Source organism: Microtus oregoni, unplaced genomic scaffold, assembly GCF_018167655.1.
Source record: "Microtus oregoni isolate MIOR12 unplaced genomic scaffold, Mior012 000062F_ref0000492, whole genome shotgun sequence".
NCBI classification, from domain to species: Eukaryota; Metazoa; Chordata; class Mammalia; order Rodentia; family Cricetidae; genus Microtus; species Microtus oregoni.
Window position 1 is genome coordinate 1321316 of NW_024543872.1, and position 18422 is coordinate 1339737.

Sequence of the window (18422 nt, forward strand, 5' to 3'; positions counted from 1 at the left end):
AATTATAGCCTGTGAGAATGTTCTTAATGATACTCAACTCGAGAGCTCTTAAAACAGGTTAAATGGTAAATTTTATGTTAAGTATATTTAATCACAACTCAAATGATTTAAAAGTAGAATACCCACGCTGCCTAGGGAATTAGCACACATGGGGATGGGTGTTTTATTTTGCTGAATTGTCAAGGCCTCAAGAAGCTGGCCTTCATTAACTCCTCTTGACACCGTTCCCCTCACCCCTGCTGGATAACAGGGCAGCTGATCCAGGCTAAGGGAAAACTCGTATCCACCTTAGAAGAAAGCTTTCGAGCCGGGCGGTGGTGGCGCACGCCTTTAATCCCAGCACTCTGTGAGTTCGAGACCAGCCTGGTCTACAAGAGCTAGTGCCAGGACAGGCTCCAAAGCCACAGAGAAACCCTGTCTCGAAAAACCAAAAAAAAAAAAAAAAAAGAAGAAAGCTTTCGGCTGGCATTACCCAACTGCTCAAAAGAGCATACTAACTGGGGGTGCCTCTGCCAGGGTCAGTACCAAAGGAAACACAGCCACTGAAGCTCAGCCACCTGAGCGGCCTTTCCAAGACCATCCCACCCAGACTGCTCTCAAACTTGCCCCGGAGTGGGCGGGGAGCTTCCTCACTCCACCTTGACCTTCATGGATAAGAAACTCTCTACTTTCCAAAATCACGTAGGCTAAGTTAGGAGAATGGGGAACCCCCAAATTTCTAAGCACCTCTCTTTGCCCTTTGGGAGAAATACACTGAAGCATCACTGTGTCCCTAGCAGGCAGCCTGATTATTTCCTGTGTGATAGAGGTGTATTTGGTTTCATTCTTCTTTAAAAAGTACTATTTTTCTCCTTAACACACAATATTACTGACCATATGCATCCTTTCTGTACTGACACAGAAATTACAAGCTATGCAAGTTGATTAATCTGTAAATCCAAAATCTGAAACCTTTTGGGGGCAAGGAGCACTAAGACTTAGTATATTAACTAGAGATTGTATATATAAGCAGTACATGAAATATTAATGTGTTTCATGTTTAGAAATCGATTCCATCCCCTGAATCATGTACATGTAAATGTTTTAAAATCCTAAAACATCTAAAATTGAGAAACGACATCTATTCCAAAGGAGTTAGGTAAAGTGCCCTCATCGTGTTGTGATTGCTTATAGGATGCCCTGAAGATGCCGGCTCTCTGTTTATGGATTGCAGCGCTATTAATGGCAGGCAATGGTAGCCTAGCAAGAGGACACATACAGTAAACTGTTCATCCGTGATGTGTAATTCCCATCCCCCAGCTTCTTTCTTCCTCACAGAAAGCCTAGTCTGCTGTGGGGCCTCACACGAGAGCTGTGTGGACTCATGGCCAGGTTAAGGGTAGGGTCAATTAGTGTGTGTGTGTCGGGGCAAGGGATGGCGCTATGGTTCTTTTGTTTTGTTTTGTTTTTGAGATGGGGTATTACTGTGTAGCTCAGGCTGGTTTAGAACTCCTGTCACTTAGAGTGACCTCCAAGTCATGATCCTCCCACCTTTGCTCATCAAGTGCAAAGATAAAAGCTTTGCCATCTTGCCCTGGGCTCTGCTGACTATGTTAATGCCCTGTAAAGGCAGAGAGAGGCACTACAGGAGACAGAGTTGCTTTAATTTTCTTTTTCGTCTTCCGAATAATTCATGTTTACTATATAAAAGTTCAGGTAAAATAATGCCCAAAACATCCTAAGGTAACCATTTGGTACATTGTATAATCTTTTAACATTGTATGCATATATTATTCTTTATAGCAACAAAATTAAATATGACTGGAGATGGTTGAAGTGTGTAGCGAAGCAGAAACATTTGGTTGTTTTCTTTGGCAACGTCTGCCAGACCAGGCAGTTCCTCTTGGCATGGGGAATCTTCTAGGGAGCACACAGAACTGGGTGATTCTTTAATGTGCTCAGGTTCAAGATTCAAGAGAGCATTACTCCCTGCACCAAGCCTGTGGTTCCTCAGCTCTTCAGTGAAACCCTTAATGACGTCCCCGAACCCCCACCAAAGTGCAGCTATGTCTGTAGCCTCTGAGGCCCCCTAGTCTTCTAACTGTGTTACCTTCCTTTCTCGCAGATGGAGAGACAAATGTCGGTGAACTCCAGCATCATGGGCATGCAAGGCCCCAACCTCAGCAACCCCTGTGCTTCTCCCCAAGTCCAGTCAATGCATTCAGAAGCCAAAATGGTAAGAAAGAGCTTCCGTCATCTTTTCGTTACATTGCTTGTGATTGTGACGTCGAGTTCTGGTCTGTTTCCAACCCTCAGTTAAGAGAGCGCTCCGTTCTTCGTTCTGGTGAATAGGGATTTCTCTGGAAAGGCGATTGAGAGGTTGACTTGGTCTTCTAGATAGTTGATATAGCTTTCCTGCCTCAGATAATCAGTTCCCAAGCTAAGTTTTAGCATTTGGTGTTAAAGAAAGGGTGTTGGGAAATTTGGGGAAGTACATAGGAGTTAGGGTAGAATATGCCCCACTATTTTTTTTATTTGCTCGTTGTGTGAAATAACAAAATATTGCACAACTCTATAACCTAGCTACATCTCTCATGTCACTCTTCTCATCCAATGTCATAAAACAGACTTTCGATTCCTACATGTCCACAGTTATAGGAAAGCTGTATTTATTATTATTATTATTATTATTATTATTATTTTGCATAGCTCTTATATGTGACACTGGTTTGAAAAGGTCTTCCTTTCCGGCCATCTGTGTGGCATGACCACACTTGACAACCTCCAGTGACCTTTAACCTCTGATGCTCAGGGGCAGTGTGGCCAGTCTTCCAAGCTGGATCTGTGCGTCTATATTCTACTAGGTCTTAATAAAGGAGGTTCTTGTCTCTCAGCCATGTAGAGTTGAGTTTCTGTCACGGTTTAGCCGAGTTACAGGAAGCAGCCACTCTCTGAATATAGTTATATACCAACACCACAGTTCCCATCGGATGGCCGAAACGCCTTGCAACATGGCTCTTCTGTTCTTTCTCTTTTGTATCTGATGAGGGTGGTACTTTCTAGAAGTGGGTGTGTATCTTGTATGCTGGTTGGCAGCATTGATGGTGTGTGACAATACTGTGGACCATTCTGAAAGTTATCTGTCATGTACGTGGGAATGGAATTTGCCCTAATCCCTCCCCCAGCCTGCTAACCCATTTGACCTGTAATTTCTTGACCCCGAGAATCAACTGAACCCCAGTGCTGGCTCCCCTGGGCAAATGAAAACTGTGGTCGGGAGAGCTCTCTTTGCACCACCACAGACCCTGTGATGTGCCAGATGGCACGGCGTCCGCAGCAAAGCTCGCTAAGTCTTTTTGGAATCGGCAAATATTTTTCAACTCACGCCCCACAGAGCCAAACCAAATACTTGCTGGCAAAATAAAGTTCAAACTGGCATCTGTTTTGGAGACCAAAGCAATGCCATCTACCGCCCCCTCCTTTTTAAAGGAAAATAAAAATGAACTATAAAGGTGCTTAAGAAGAAACAAAATTAAACTATTCGTACGTGTATGAGTAAATGTGTCTGGCGTCTTCTGTCCCCAGCTAAAGGATCCTGCAGTCTTCTTACTTGCTATGAGATCAGTGTCCTTCTTTCAGACCAACTAGAGATGGGATGTAAAATATGATTTCAAACCATGTATCCCTGACAATTGATTTTCGCTGGGTCTTAATGTCACTCTTCAACTAAAAAGAAAAAAAATCCCACCTCTTTTCTCGCTGCCAAATAAGGACAATGCTTCCAAAGGTGACACAGGTCTATGGTTGTTTATTCACATGAACTGAATCACGTGATATGGCTAATTAGTTGTGAGTAATGTTAGCTGGGAACCAACGAGACTTGGTCTGTTCTTAAGAGAACGGTTGTTACCCCACAAACACTCCCTGACTTCAAGGCCCGGAGTGAGCACGCCACTCTGCTGATTCATGTTCTGAGTGAATAAACCTTTCCAGGCTGGTGAGATCTGGACTCATGAGCTGGATCTCAGCATGAGTGCCTGGGAAGCGCGGCTTTTCTCTTGGCTCCCAGTGGTTACCTCTGTTGCCCCTGTTATGACCAATACATTATTCCAAAGGGGAAAACAGCAGCGTTGGCCACTAGCATTTGGAAGAATAGCATCCACTGTGCAATAGCAGCTCAGAGAAGGGTCAGGTGGGCTTCACCACATCAGTCGGCATTTCTGTCCTGACTCCACTGGCTTTGCTGATGGCTCACTCGGCTACTGCCATCTCTTAGCCGTACAGTATTTTCTACCAGCTTCGGGGCTGCACAGATGAAAAGACTTTAGGAAATACCAAGCAGTAAGAAAAAAAAAGTCTTCCACGATTTGAGTGTCAGATAGAGCCTCCCCAGGTTTCTCTGAACTACGGGCTTTGTTGTTCTTTGCCTAATTTTCTTCCTGTGTGAGACTGGAATGGATTCCAGATTTCAATGGAGACTCTTGTTTCACTGTTTTCAAGGACTTTTCCTAAGGTCACCCGGGGGCCTTTGTGATGCTTGTCCTCCACAGGGTGTGTTCTCAGAGAACACTAGCAACCAGCTACGAGGAGGAGCTGCCCTCGCCTCAGCCCTGCAGCCCGACTCTCCCCAGGGCTGCTATGTCAGAGGACTCGTTTCAGATTCCCCAGAAGCTCCCGACAAAAGCCACCAACCTGAGTTTGGAGGTGGACAAAATTTCAAGGTGGGGCTTATTTCAATGCATGACTTGGCTAGAGGCTCGCTGACCAGGAATTGCCCTTTAGAATGTGTCTGCTTCCCTTCCTGGACATCATCCCTTCTCTGCTGAGAGAGAAACCTGGGGTTCTTACCAGACTCAGAAGTGCACTAATCTGGGACCTCTTAGCATGTATGCTCATCTTTGATTTATTGTACCTACCTTTATCGTAGTGCTGACTGGTTATCGGTCAAAGGTTGCATAGATTCTTAGCTGGTGCTGAGCTGGCTGTACACATATTGGCTTCCACTGGGGGCTCATGAACAGACTGAAATCACTGTCCTCAGGGAGGGACAGGCTTTCTCTGTATAGTCCTAGTTGTCCTGGAACTCAGTCTATAGCCCAGGCTGACCTCGAACTCAGAGATCTGCCTGCCTCTGCCTCCTGAGTGCTGAGAATAAAGGCGTGTACCACCACCACCCAGCCTTTTTTTTTTTTAAATGTGTGTATGGGAATTTTTGCCTGAGTGTATGTCTGTGTATCTACCATTGAATCAGAAGAGGGTATTGGATACCCTGGAGCTGAAGTTAGGTGCAGTTGTGAGCTGCCCTGTAAGTTGCTGGGAATCAAACCTTGGACCTTTGTAAAAGGAGCAAGTACTCTTAACCACCAAGTCGTATCTCTAGACGTGCTTCCCCCTCCCCCGCTGCCGCCTTTCCATCTTTCTAACTACCCTAAATTGTAAGATCTTCCTCAGATTCTGGGTTCTAGATTAGGTGACTCCCACAGTGTAGATGCTCGTTCAGATGAGTGGTGGCATAGGACAGACCATTCTCTAAGGTTCTGACTGCTCTGCTGTTTTTACCTTCGGTTTCAAAAGGTCCGTGAAGGCTGGAGAACATTGCTTCTAAGAGAAAAACACTGTATGGCTGTGTCTGACTCTGTCCCCAGAAAGCACATGACAGAAATATTGCCCCTACTTATTAGCCAAATGAAGAGATGTTTAAAAACTGGCTGAATGACATTATTTAACAAAACTAGTCTCCAGCTTCAATGACAAAGATTTTTTGTTTTAATTTGTTTGACAGTGAGTCTCATGTAGCTAGCCAGCTGGCCTCAGGTTCTCTAGGTAGCCTGGGTAGCCAGGGAGATGACCTTAAAATTTGGGACTTCCTGTCTCCATTCACCCGAATATTAGGATTATAGATGCGTACCACCCTACCTGATTTATACCATGCTGGGAATTAAACCCAGGCCTGCGTGTATGCTATATAAATGCCACAACTCAGTGACAAGGCTTTTGATTATGACACCGAATTTGAGCCTAAAAACATGACAGAGCTAGAAGTGTCAGTACCGTGGATGGAATCGTTCTTTTTAATGTACATTAATATGCAGATCGTGGGGGCAACGTTAGTTTGGACCTCCAGATCAACATGACAGAGTTAGAATGTCCTCATCCATCCATCAAGAGCGAGGTAGACTCCCTCACAGGTCCAGCTCTGCCGTTGCCTCTTCACCAACACATCTTGTCTCCACTTTTCACAGCTTACACATACCTCTCCTCTCCCTCACTTGATTGGCTGGCAGCTCCTCAAAGAGAATCTCTGAACCATGGAGGCTTCTGGTACTGTAAAAGGTCCATGAATGAAAAGTGAATTTAACTAGGCTCTATCAAGTGTGTTTTAAACCATGCAAGGAACCAAAGCTACTAAGGAGATGGGTGAGATGGAGCTGGTAGAAAATACGGGTAGGGCTGAGAAGGAGCGAATAAAACTAGATTGATTCTGGCTAAGAGAGAAACTGGTGAAGAATAGCCGGTGACATTTCATTTTTTTGGAAGATAGCTCAACATGCCCATCATGTTTTTCCTGGAGAGAAAAGCAGTACATTTGTCCTTTAGAAAACAGAAGCTGGAATGTCATTCCTCTCCTAGGAATTGAAGGCGATCAATAGCCAACGATGTTTCTTCCACTTCGATGGCCTGGTCATGCTTGATTTCCGTCTTTCAGATGAAGTCATTAAGATTGTCAATACTTCATCTATAGGGGTGTTGGCAGCTAATTGAATAAATGCTTGAATATGTGCGTGTGTGGATGGACACAGAAATAAAAGACTGGAGGGATAAGACCTTTAGGGGATGGGGGCGCAATGATTGGTTCTTTCCTCGAGCAAGGACACACCATCAAAAGGGAGACCCAGTCAGCACTAAAGAACAAGGCAGGGAGGGCTCCACTCTGGGGCCTTCATTTTTCAACCCGGATTGTGCTCGTGGTGCCCGGCGCCATGGATAAATCACCAGCACTGCTGCTGATGGCTACTGGCTTCCCTACTGCCGACTGCAGACAGAGAATCAGGGGGGTATCGTGAGCAAGCCTTGGTTAAACACTCACTTTGTTTTGAATGTCAACCTGGGTGTGTTTCTGTTTGCCTTTCCCCTCCCTAATTATCAAGTGGGATGACTGGCCGTCCCGTGGTGCCCCTTGACCACCCACTGTCCCACAGATAAATCACAGCCAGACCCGGCTCTCTCTGGAGCTGCTGGGAGAGTTCATGGCCATGAAAAACCATCTCTGGTAACATCTCTCTGGCACGCCCCAGCCAGGCAGCTCTTCGGTTGCGGGTTGTGTTTGCCTGTTGACTTTAGCCAACCCCAGCTCCATTTCCTAAAGTGAAGGCATGAAAGGCAGGAGATGACACCCTGTCTGAGCGCAGAAGCTTTGGCTGGGCAGGAAGTGCTGCTGACTTGAAGGAAGTTCTCATTAACTTTTGAGTCAAGCTAGTGGCCGTGCGTCCCTGCAGCTAGTAATCAAAACACGATGATGGACCGGACTAAGTGACTATGTATATTTTCTCAGAACCCTCCTGCCTTGCTGCTCTGAAAACCACTGCCCAAGGAGCAGACTAATAGGAATTATGTAAGATTCCATGAGAATGTTTTTTTGCTAATATATCCAACGTGTCTCATTTTATAGGCAATTTGCCTCTTTCGAGCGCTGTGGTGGAAAACAGTAATTGTCAGCGTTAATTAGGCACTTATTTTGCATGCGGTGGGAAGGATGGGGAGCATGTTGTAATGTCTTCGCATTTAACCCTTCAACAGTCTGGTTAGTGTGAGTCTGAGAGGTTTGGTAAGCTAGGCCGCCGATAGAATATGGTACTGGCATAGGAGCCCGTGATGCTGGCCTTGTCTGTGTAGAGCCGTTTTCAAACTGCAGGGTGATCTCAAAGGCATGATATCATTGGAATCTCCCAGCAACCCTGAAAAGGCCTTATGTTACAGACGAAGAGTTTAAGGGACCTTTCCAGTGGCATACGACAGGACCTGTTCAGGTACCGTCACAGGCCAGGGTTCGGGTCTTCTTTGGTTTTGCTTTCTCCCAGCTATTTCATGCTATCCCTTGTTTTCCTGTGACAACTTCTCTGAAGAAAAAAAAAAAAGCAAGCCTTCATTATAACAGAGCATGGTGGTAAAAACCAGGATGAAGCTTAGGCTCAGCAATTGCTGAGCTTACACCTGTTCAATTCTGCAGACCTCTCTAAATCAGGAGAAGAGGCTTCTGCATTGTTCTGCATTGTTCTGCGTAGCCCAGACAAGGCTGGACCTTATTATCTACTGGTATTAAAGAAGTAAACTGTGACTGCCTGAGAGCCAAAAGCTCCTTTCTATTGGCTGAGAGCAGGGCCTCATCTCCCTATGATACAGTGGGTAGAGGGTGCAGGGGTGCATCCTGTTACTTGTCAAATCAAATGTAAACGCCTGGATTCTGAGGCCATTGATAACTCCACAGTGACAGAATGCGTTCCTATAGCGTTTATTCCCCGTGGGTCAGACTCCCCGACCTGCTCTTGAGAAGAAGAACTAGAAATTACAAACATATTCCTGAGCAGGACAGGGCTTGGGAATATGTTAGGAAAAGCCTTCCCTTGGAGAAACAAAGTTCTGGGGTTCAAGTCTCTAGCTTATCTAAGGTCACAAACTGTCATAGAAGAAAAGCTTAGCCTGGACTCCTTATTTCCAAGTTGAATGAAGCCCCCTCTCTCTGGGCTAGTTTGGAGCTGTCAAGACAAGCCAATTGCTGGCTACGGGTAGGACACTTTCTGAGGTGCCTTTAACTTGGAGTGCTTGCTATAGAAGGTGATGTTGTTAAGGACATGGCGAGTGGAGAGGGAATGCTTCCCTCCCATGCTGCTGGGAAACAAAAGAAGGCATCTCATGGCCCAAAGGTACAGACTCCGTTCTCTGGCTGATGGTGAGATTGGTGGAGAAGACCTGGGGCTGTCAGGATATCCCAACTCCCTAGCCAGCCTAGGAAGCAGTGGCAGACATTTTATCTCTTGACATTTGGTATAAATTGCCTAGGTTTTGCCAACAGTAACCCCATGTCTCCGTCATGTCTTCTCGGGCTTCTGTGGATCTAGCGTGGTCTTTGGAGTTCTGGACTGTGTTGGGTACAGACTGTGTCTACTGGAGCATGCAGGCATGTTGAAAAAGAGCTAAATTTAGCTCTGCATGGTGGCACACACTTGTTTTAGCACTAAAGGGGCCAAGACAGGAGTCTTCCCACAAATTAGAGGTCAGACTAGACTATATAGTGAGGTCCTGTCTCTGGAGAAAAAGAAATTTCAGGCCTGGAGAGCTGTTTCAGAGGTAAAGATCACTGACTGCTTTTCCAGAAGACTCAGACGTGAATCACAGCACCCACTGTGGCTCACAACTGTCTGTAGCTCTGGTTCTAGAGAATCTGACGCCCTCTTCTGCTTTCCATGGGCACCAGGCATGCAAACATTCATACTCAAAATCAAATAAGAAAAAAAAAAAACCACCAAAACCCTCTCCCACAGATCCTCTCTTTCCTGGCTCTCCCTGCACCCAGACATTCTCCCGGGACTCACTGCCTTTGGGTTTTATTTCTTCCGTTTTCTGCCAGTATCCGCCCTGGTTTGGTCACCATGACAATAGGTGAAATACAATCTTCATTGCTCATGGTCTTTTGTCATCCAGCCCAGCACGTGCATTGCTGGGTCTTGTTTTTGTATTAGTTTAATGTTCCTGGGCCCAAAGTCAGACGCATCTGGAAAAGGAACGCACAGTCTAGCTGGGAACATTCCCCGTCAGAGCTTTCGGGCGTGTCTTCCCTGTGTATTTGTGTACGTGTGCACACACGTGTCTCCTTGTCTGCTCTGGAACATTGTGTGAACAAACTCTGCTTGTGTCCCAAAACTCAAGGGGAAGAGGGAAAATGGAGAAAATGTGCTTACCAGCCAGTTCTGCCCTGCAGAGATAGAGTTCAGTCTTTTATTCCTAGGAGTGGCTATAATTTACACTTCTTAGAGTTTGACCAGAACTACTAAAAACAAAATTTGCTTTGTACTTCGGTGTATTTATTTATTTATTTATTTAGTGTGTGTGTGTGTGTGTGTGTGTGTGTGTGTGCGCGCGCGCGCGCGCTAAAGGCAGAAGGACTGTCAGAGAATTCAGACTTAGGGGTGATTGAAGCTATGGTGTTGATTTTAAACATAATTTTCTTAATGAAGCAAAAGTCTTCACGTCCAAAACAACGGAGTCCATTTTCTCCTCTGGTATCATTATAAAATTCTCTTTGTATCCCATTTGTTTGGAAAACTAGTTGAAAATCTGTGGTTTATCTTCATCTTAGCATGAACTCAAGACATCACCAAGGTTCTTGAAATTAAGTCCCACCGATATAGACCTAGGTCAAGTGAGTTCATTTCCAAACTCTCTCTCGTCACTAGAGTGGAAGGTGCTTGCACAACTGTGGCTTTGTGTACTCAGACAGGTAAATAAGAAACACGCTTACTTACTTACAGAACCTGAGGAGCAAAAAAACACACAGGTAGAATTCCAGAGACCGCAAAGTGTTTCACTTGCGCTGTTTTGTGGGACATTCTTCCGTTGGCACTGCAAAGAAGCAGGCTGCATTGTGTTCCCTTAGTATGGTGTCCTTTGTGTCTACAGCCCCCTGGGTGTCTTCTTACCACACTCAGCTCAAGTGGACCATCTCTAAAAAGGCTTTTCAGCTGCCCAATAAGGCAGAATTCATGCCTTCTTTGAGGATGGACTCAGCTTGGCTCTCTCTTTTTCTAACTAAGATTGCACCCCCTCCCCCCCAGCCACCCAACCCAGTACTGCCCTTTACCCTCCTCGAAAGCAAAGGCCAATTTGACATTGTTCCAACTCCCTGGTTGGCTATCTTCCTGCACACACTGGGTTCCTAGTAAGTATCGTTTAATAAAATGGAGGGGAATGTCTGATTAACTTCAAAGTATTCCTGTGACCTAAGATGTCATCCAAGATGGAGGCTGCCCATTTGCTCGTTTATTTTATTTTCTAATTTTTAGGCAGAAGGCAGCCTTTTGACTAGAGTAATTGGCCCCTAAGTGGTAAACTTTCAGGGCCCACGTAAGCCTAGGAAGGGAAATGTTTGGCATGTCTTTGCCACAACTCCCGGATATCTGCCAGAGTACCTGGGTTCTGTGAACCATAGCCAAGAGCTACACTGGCCAGAGAGGCCTCAGAGACACCACCTATAGGTGAGGGGGCCTGATGTCAAGTGCATTGCCTCTTTAGTACTGAAATCTCCTTAAGACAGAATTCAAGGGGGGGGGGGAAAGCCACATGAATTCGTAGACTGAAACATAACTTGAGTTATATTTAATATGTGGTAGCAAACTTCTGGAGACATGTTAAAATTAAATTTTCCTTTGTCTTGTTTTCCCTTTGTGTAAAATTGGCATCACATTGCGTAGTTAATAGTCTGCGTTTAAGGTTTTTATGTTATGAGTGTTTTCTCCTTTCATCAAGTATCTCTCAAAAACACTTTAATATTTATATAATTTATACCATGGACATCACATAAAAATGAACAGTTCCATTAGTTTCATCTCACGCTATTTGGATTTTTCACCAGAAATAGTTCTTTGATCAGAAAAGTAAAACAAACAGCTACCCTGAAACTATTTAATTACCCCTTTGATTATTTCCTTAGGAGAGGGTCCCAGGATTGCAATGAATAGATCAAAAGGAATATAAAGTTTAAATACTATATGTGCTTGTCAAAGTTCATAAAATTTATACCAAGTTTGATTCCTTCCTGTAATGCATGGGGACATGCCACATGCCTGTCTTACTGCCTTTAAGAAATATTAAGCATTATTATTTTTAAAACAAAATCATCAGTTTCCAGTCCCTTGATTAATGTCGGTCATCATTTTCTGGGTTTGTTCATTTGGCTTTCTTCTTGGCTAAACCTATGTACTTTGCATTCTCCCTTCCTTGCTCCCGCCTCTCTACCTGTGCTGGGGATTGAACTCAGGACCTTGCTGTGTTAGGCAAGCATCCTACCACTGAGATGAACCCTGCTAGTCTATTTTCCAGCTTCCAGACACAGTCTCTTCTATCTTCTTCCCTTTTTTTCCTTCCTTCCTGGCCCCTTTCCTGTCACCTCTCTTCTTTGTTACAGGATTGTATGGACTAGGCTGGTCTTGAACTCTTAAACTCACGTGATTCTCTTTCTTCAGCCTCCCTAGTAGAAAAATACGTGATGTTCCTTACCTGGATTTGGTATTGGCATTCTGAGGAGTGATGACAGAGAAATTGGCCTTGCCACGGCATTTTTCAAACTCTGATTAACCCTCATCCCTGCCTTACTTCGCTGCTTCCGTTCCATAAGACCAAATACACACCTTCCAATGTGATTTTAGTAGGTTTTTTTTTTTTCTCCTAAATATTTTGTTGGTTTTTACCTCACTCTTTTTCTTGGAAGCCGTGTTTTGTGGTTTGTTTGTTTATTTGTTTTTTCTAATCTCTTTAAGCTTTCTGATTTTTATAGTTACTTAGACAATTTCCTGCAAAGCTCTTGGCTTCCTCGGTGTGGCTCTGCCTATCTTCTGTGCTTACCTCACCAAACCTGCCTTCAGTGAAACCCTGGCCTCAGTAGCTTTGTGTTCATCTCCCTCACGATGACCTGAGTGGGATTAAAGAGCTTCTCTCCCACACATCACAAGCCAATCTCTGGCCGCGTTCATTTCCCTCGTTACCATATGACCGTATGAATTTATACTAGCTAAACGTCACCATCATTCCCGGAGGGCGAAATGTTGCTGAATCTCCTCTCAAACAAAAACATTAAACAGGAAGCATGAGTAACTGAAGCCTCATGGGTGAGGTCGATTATTCTAAAGTTGAGTGAGTCCTCTGCTAACCTGGCTCCAGCCTCCTTTACCTGGTTGGCTCCTTGAAGGGAAAGATCTGAACACCCGCCATATACTTGGCACCAAATATCTATTCATCTAATAAATGCACACACATTATTAATATACCACCATATCAAATATGCACTGGATGTCAGTGATGGGTCCTGTTACCATCTGCCTTCTGTGTGGTAAGGATTCAGTGACACACTGCATGGAAAATACGTGAACCACATCTTTCCGTGCGTTGTGCTATTTAACCCTCTGACATAGCCCTCTCATTTGTACAGGCATATGAAATGATGGACAGAGGACAATGCCCAAAGCCAGGTAGCCAGCACATGGCAGTCTAATGATCTGGGCTTCAGATATAGGCCTTAGAAGTGACCTTCTAATGGTGAATGTCTGCTCTAATGACCTCCAAACAGTGTGGGGATGGGATTGCAGAAGCACCAGGAGGCTAGGGGTGACAGTGGCCCAGCAGATACTTAGTATTGAAGCAGTCACTTAGTGCCACAGCCCCTCTTTTTTTTTTTTTTGAACAGTGATCAGGAAGCATGAGAGTCTTGAGGTATTTTCCTTGTCGACTGTGCTCTTCAAAGTTTGTGTGTGCATCATTTCCTTGTACCCCACAACAAGTAAAGATTGGTAGGGACCACATTACAGCCATGGCTAGGATGGACTAGGCCACAGAAGTTGAATTTTTTTTTTTTTTTTAGATTTGAAATTCTCCCTTCCTGGAGTTTTTCAGAGTGTTTTCGAATTTCAAACATGCAATTGTCGTATGCTTAGCTAGAATTTGGGGATAACTGATCTGAGTTCCTATTCATAGGAATGTAAAAATATCTTTGCCATGAAACATTTTAACGTTAAAATAAATTTAGGACCAAACCCAGGGTCTTGTGCTTGCCTAAGTTCCCAGCCTCTAAAGACTTGAACTCTTGAATGCTGAGTCAGAAAACACCAAGTTTCTGTGTCTTCAACAGTAAATCACGCTTGTCTTTTAGGATCCAGGGGACATTTTCATACTGGCCATTAGGCTAGTCTCAGAGAGGAACCATTGGTTATGCTGTAGTTATGAGCAAAGTGGAGATAGTTCTCTCCCTGAGAAGCAAGAAGCAACACTGGCCAGAGTTAGTGCTGCCTGGTTTAGATGTTTCACCACACCCCCCCCCCTTTTTTTTAAAAAAAAAAATTCTGCATCTAGAACTTGGGGATAACCAATAACAGGGCTTCCTTTATGGGGTCATTTTGGAGGTTAAATGATATAATAGACTTAGCAGATAGTAATTTGTTTCTGCATATTTTTCCCCTTGTCCTCCATCCTTGATTCAAAGGATTCTTTTCTGTCGCTGTTTTAATTTATGTTTCAAACATGCCTGTGTAAAATCTATAGTCTCCGAGAGCAGAAAGCTCGGGCTGTAGAGATAACATGACTTCCTTTCCATCACTCAGCGAAGTTGTGAAGAAACTGGCCACAGAGTCTGGGTCCTAGCTCCAGCCACTCACCATGGTCCTTATGGAGACATGGATATAGGAGCCCATAAGGTTTACATAGCTGATATTTAGATTTTGCTGATAAATTGAAATGTGGAAAATAAATATGACTCAAATCTTTTCACATAGTTAAAGACTTGCTTCAGGAAACACCTTTAGGCAGAGTGTTTTCAAAGTTCAAACAGGCCATTCTTGTATGCTTAATCAGAATTTGGGAATAACTGATCTGAGTTCCTAATTGTATGAATGCAAAAATATCTATGCCGTTAAATATTTTAATGTTAAAATAAATGCAAAAGACAAAATTACACAGAAGACTAAAGGTTCACCAAGCAATCTGTGTTAAGTTCCATTGCTTAAGATAGACATTTACTGTGGCTGCATGAGCTGCTTTAAATTTTACAGATCCTTGAAATGTGTCTGTCTTTGAGACCGAGACTCACGTGCATACTCAACAAACATGAGTACGCCTGTTCCAACTAGGGTGGCTTTCTTTCTAACATACTTAGAATCCTTCTTGGTTTAAATGAGATCTTCTCTTAGACTTGAAAATAGGTCTGGATGAATTGCTAGCAATAGAGACGTTGGTCTCCAGTGCCTTGAACTCAGGTAGCTGTATCTTTAGGAAGTTGTCAAGAAGGCACTCCGCTAGCAAACCCTTTGGAACGACTCTGATCACAGGACATAAAAGCTGGCTCTCTTCAAGCGATGAATGAGTTCAGCTGTTCTATCGAGCAGTGTGAGACACCTAAGAACACAGGATCGCAGCAAAAGCATGCTCGCTCACTCCATCACTGCCGCAGACTCCATCTCCCGGGTATTGTCATGAAGAACAAGTCTAGGCAGAGCCGTGGCTTAATGACCCAAGTTGTCTAAAAGCAAGTTGCTCCGAATTCCAGTTCGGCATAAAGCAGAGTATGAGTTTGTAGGGAAAGAGAAGTTAAAGGGCACTGTCAGCTCCTTGGGCAGCCAGTTGTCACATTGTTACCAGGATTGCCATAATTCATTTTGGTGCAACAGAGCTGTGTCATAGATGTGCTATAAGGAAATGTCTACGGAGTGATCAGTTCATGCCTTCATCCATCATTTACCCTAAAGATCTCTATTGAGCACTTTCAAAGTGCCATTTACACTTGGTCCTTGGAAACACATTGTATAGAACACTCACCTAGAGTGGGGGAGACCTTAAATTCAGTCCCAAATACCAGGGGAAATAAGAAGTGTATGAAGGCACACTGGAATTGGTGTGTGTGTGTGTGTGTGTGTGTGTGTGTGTATGTGTGTGTGTGTGTGTGTTTTCAGGAAACATTTGTTGTTGTCTTTGTATGGCAGGCTGTGGTTTTACACCAATGCATAAGGCGCAACTTCAACCTTTAAATAACTTACATGCACTACTCTCAGAAGGCGCCGCTTATTTACTTGAGTTTGTTACTTCAACTGTAAAGACGTGGGTATGGAGAGCGAGAACTGAGTCTTCAGGCCAGTTTACACTCTTGGTGAAACTGTTTCTGATGCAGTCTTGAGAATCTATTAGGATTCAGAAGGGAAGGTGGAATTAAACGCTTTACATTGTTTTTTTTTTACTTGAAGTTTTACCCAGCTGGTGCAGCTTTGGAGTCCAGCGAGCACGCAGAAGCTGAGCCTCTCCTACTGGCATATTCATGAATGTCTTTCTACTAAAACCTCTCTCTGTGCAGCAGGGAGCTGATTTGGCTCTGCCAACTTACAAGGGACAGCCTCCCTTCTAAATGGGGTTAGTGTGGATTAGTTCAGGGAACCGGAGCCAGGTCTTGTTTGCACCCGGTGACTGAAGAAAAGATTGGGAAGGGGGGAGTGTTTTGGATTATGCAAATCACCGGCTGATATGTAAGTTAGAAGCTCTAGAGATTATAAGGGCAGGGGTTTTTATGTTTTTTTTTTTTTTTTTAATGTACCTACCTACCTACCAACTGGTCAGGTATCTAGCTCACATTTCTGGAATTGCAGGGTAGACAGCTTAGACAGATGCAGTGCCAGTGTTAGTAAGCAACCACAAACATGTGACGCTTATTTTCTGGGTTATAGAATTCAGATCTCTTAAAAGTCACCCCTGGCGTGTTACAGACTGGTTCCTAACTAGCAGAATCTGTCAACGACCACTTCCCTTTTCCCTGGTAGTTCAGTTCTGCTAGGAATGTCTGGCACTTAGATCTTGGGTACCCTGCAGCCGTGTGGTCTTCCATGGGTGCTGATGTTCCTTGTTTGAACACCAGCAACGTCAGACATCCTGCTGAAGGAGCGCTCTAAGTCATCCCGGGAAAGGTGAACTCACTAATGAGAGCGGGCTCCTTGGTAAACAGCACATGCAGCATTCAGGGAGCCCAGAGTACAGCAGGTCTTTTGAGATCGTGTGGGAGCGTGAGTGAAGTAGGAAGCAAAACAGTTTGCCGTACTTCCGTTGACAACCTCTTTTCAAAGGAATTCCTGAGGCTTACTTCTCAATCCTTTCCAGTAGAAAATTCTTCAATACCTGTAGCCTTTTTGGAAGACCAAAGGGCAACAGGGAAGATGGCCTGAGTGCTGTGGGAGAGAAAGAAATGGTAATTGGCCATTGTTTTTTGATGTGGATTTCCTAAACTTCTAAATGTGAGTTACATGGAAATTTACTTGTGTAGAAGAAACCCAGTGGCTCCTCCCGTGTTCCGCTTCTCAGCACCATGAGCTCATATGCACATCTTACCAGGTCACGTTAGGATTTTTACATGTTTGGCCACTGAGCGGTTTCCACTTGATTACAAAATCTTGCCATACCCGGGAGCTTGCTGGGGACGGAGCACATTTCAAATGGCTTCTCAGAGCTTCCCTGGGTCTTCCTGGTGGTTCTTCTACAAACAGCTCCGGGTAACATAGTTCCCAATTCTCACATACGTGGGTGGTGTTCCCACTGTGTGTTTAAAAGTCATTCAGAGCCCAAGAAACGCTTTTCCTCACAGGACTTGTCAGAGATAGTGACTTTCCCAGACCTGGCGCAAAAGCCCTTTCATCCCACAATGTACCTGAGAGCTCCCTACATGCTGGCAGAAGAGTGGCGCTGGGGGACCACAGTCCTCTTTCACCATCCCCAAGGACAGTGCTATTTGCTATGGTGGCTGCCACCTGGGCTTCGGGGTGGGGAAAGGAAAAGGTTTCTGTCCGAGGAGAATTTGGTCTCTGCAACCACCCTTGGTGCACATAGCCTCTGAGACAGGGAAAGACGTACTATTTATTTGTAAACAGAGGCTTCTCTTCCCCACCACTTCTAAATAATCACTCAGGGGCTTAATATTAGTTACAAAATGCTTGGCTGAACAGCTCAGGCTTATTACTAATTCGCTTTTACTTCTAAATCCACCCATTCTTATTCAGCGATGTTTTGCCATGTGTCTCGTGTCTTTCTTTACCTGTTCTCCAATACATCTTACTCCTCCTATGGCTGGCTGGCATCTCCCCAGCTCTACCTTTCCTTTTCCCTGTATTCAGTTTGGCTTTCCCACCTAGCTATATTCTGGCTTGCTATAGGCCAAAGCAGCTTTTATTATCAACCAATGAGAGCAACATATATTCACAGTGTACAGAACAGTTATCCCAGAGCGTTTATTTGTCGGATAAGATGCATTATTTCCTCATTTTGTGTTTGGGGTGCTGGGAATTGAACCCAGATCTGAGGCTTGCAAGTCAAGCATGCTTCTCTACTGGGCTACACCCCAGCCAGAGATATTAAGACATCTCTGTTCTTCTGAGAGTAAGCGTATCTTGATTTTTCTCTTCTGTTATCATTGTGAGGCCCATGATGGAAATTCTGCACTGTTCCTTGATTTACAGACTTTAGGTGTTATGATCATAAAGCAGCAGAAATCAATGTTCCTGGGATCCCATTCTAGCGAGAGCACATATCTCCTACTGTTTTAGGAAACTGACATTTTCATGGGCCTTAAAAATAGCCACAGTGAGCTGTTCTCACATTCAATTGACGTATTGTCACTTTCCAATGTCAGAACAATTGATTGGTTCTTTTCAGTG

General features: G+C 44.3%; 1 protein-coding gene across 2 annotated transcripts in view; it reads left to right on the forward strand.

The window, feature by feature from the left end:
* Creb5 (cAMP responsive element binding protein 5) overlaps window positions 1-18422 on the forward strand; it is a 309727-nt gene that overhangs the window by 221685 nt on the left and 69620 nt on the right. For both annotated transcript variants that reach the window (XM_041640283.1, XM_041640282.1), the window contains one exon: window positions 2105-2215. In XM_041640283.1, coding sequence (XP_041496217.1) covers window positions 2105-2215 — 111 coding nt within the window. The remainder of the gene's footprint in view (window positions 1-2104; window positions 2216-18422) is intronic.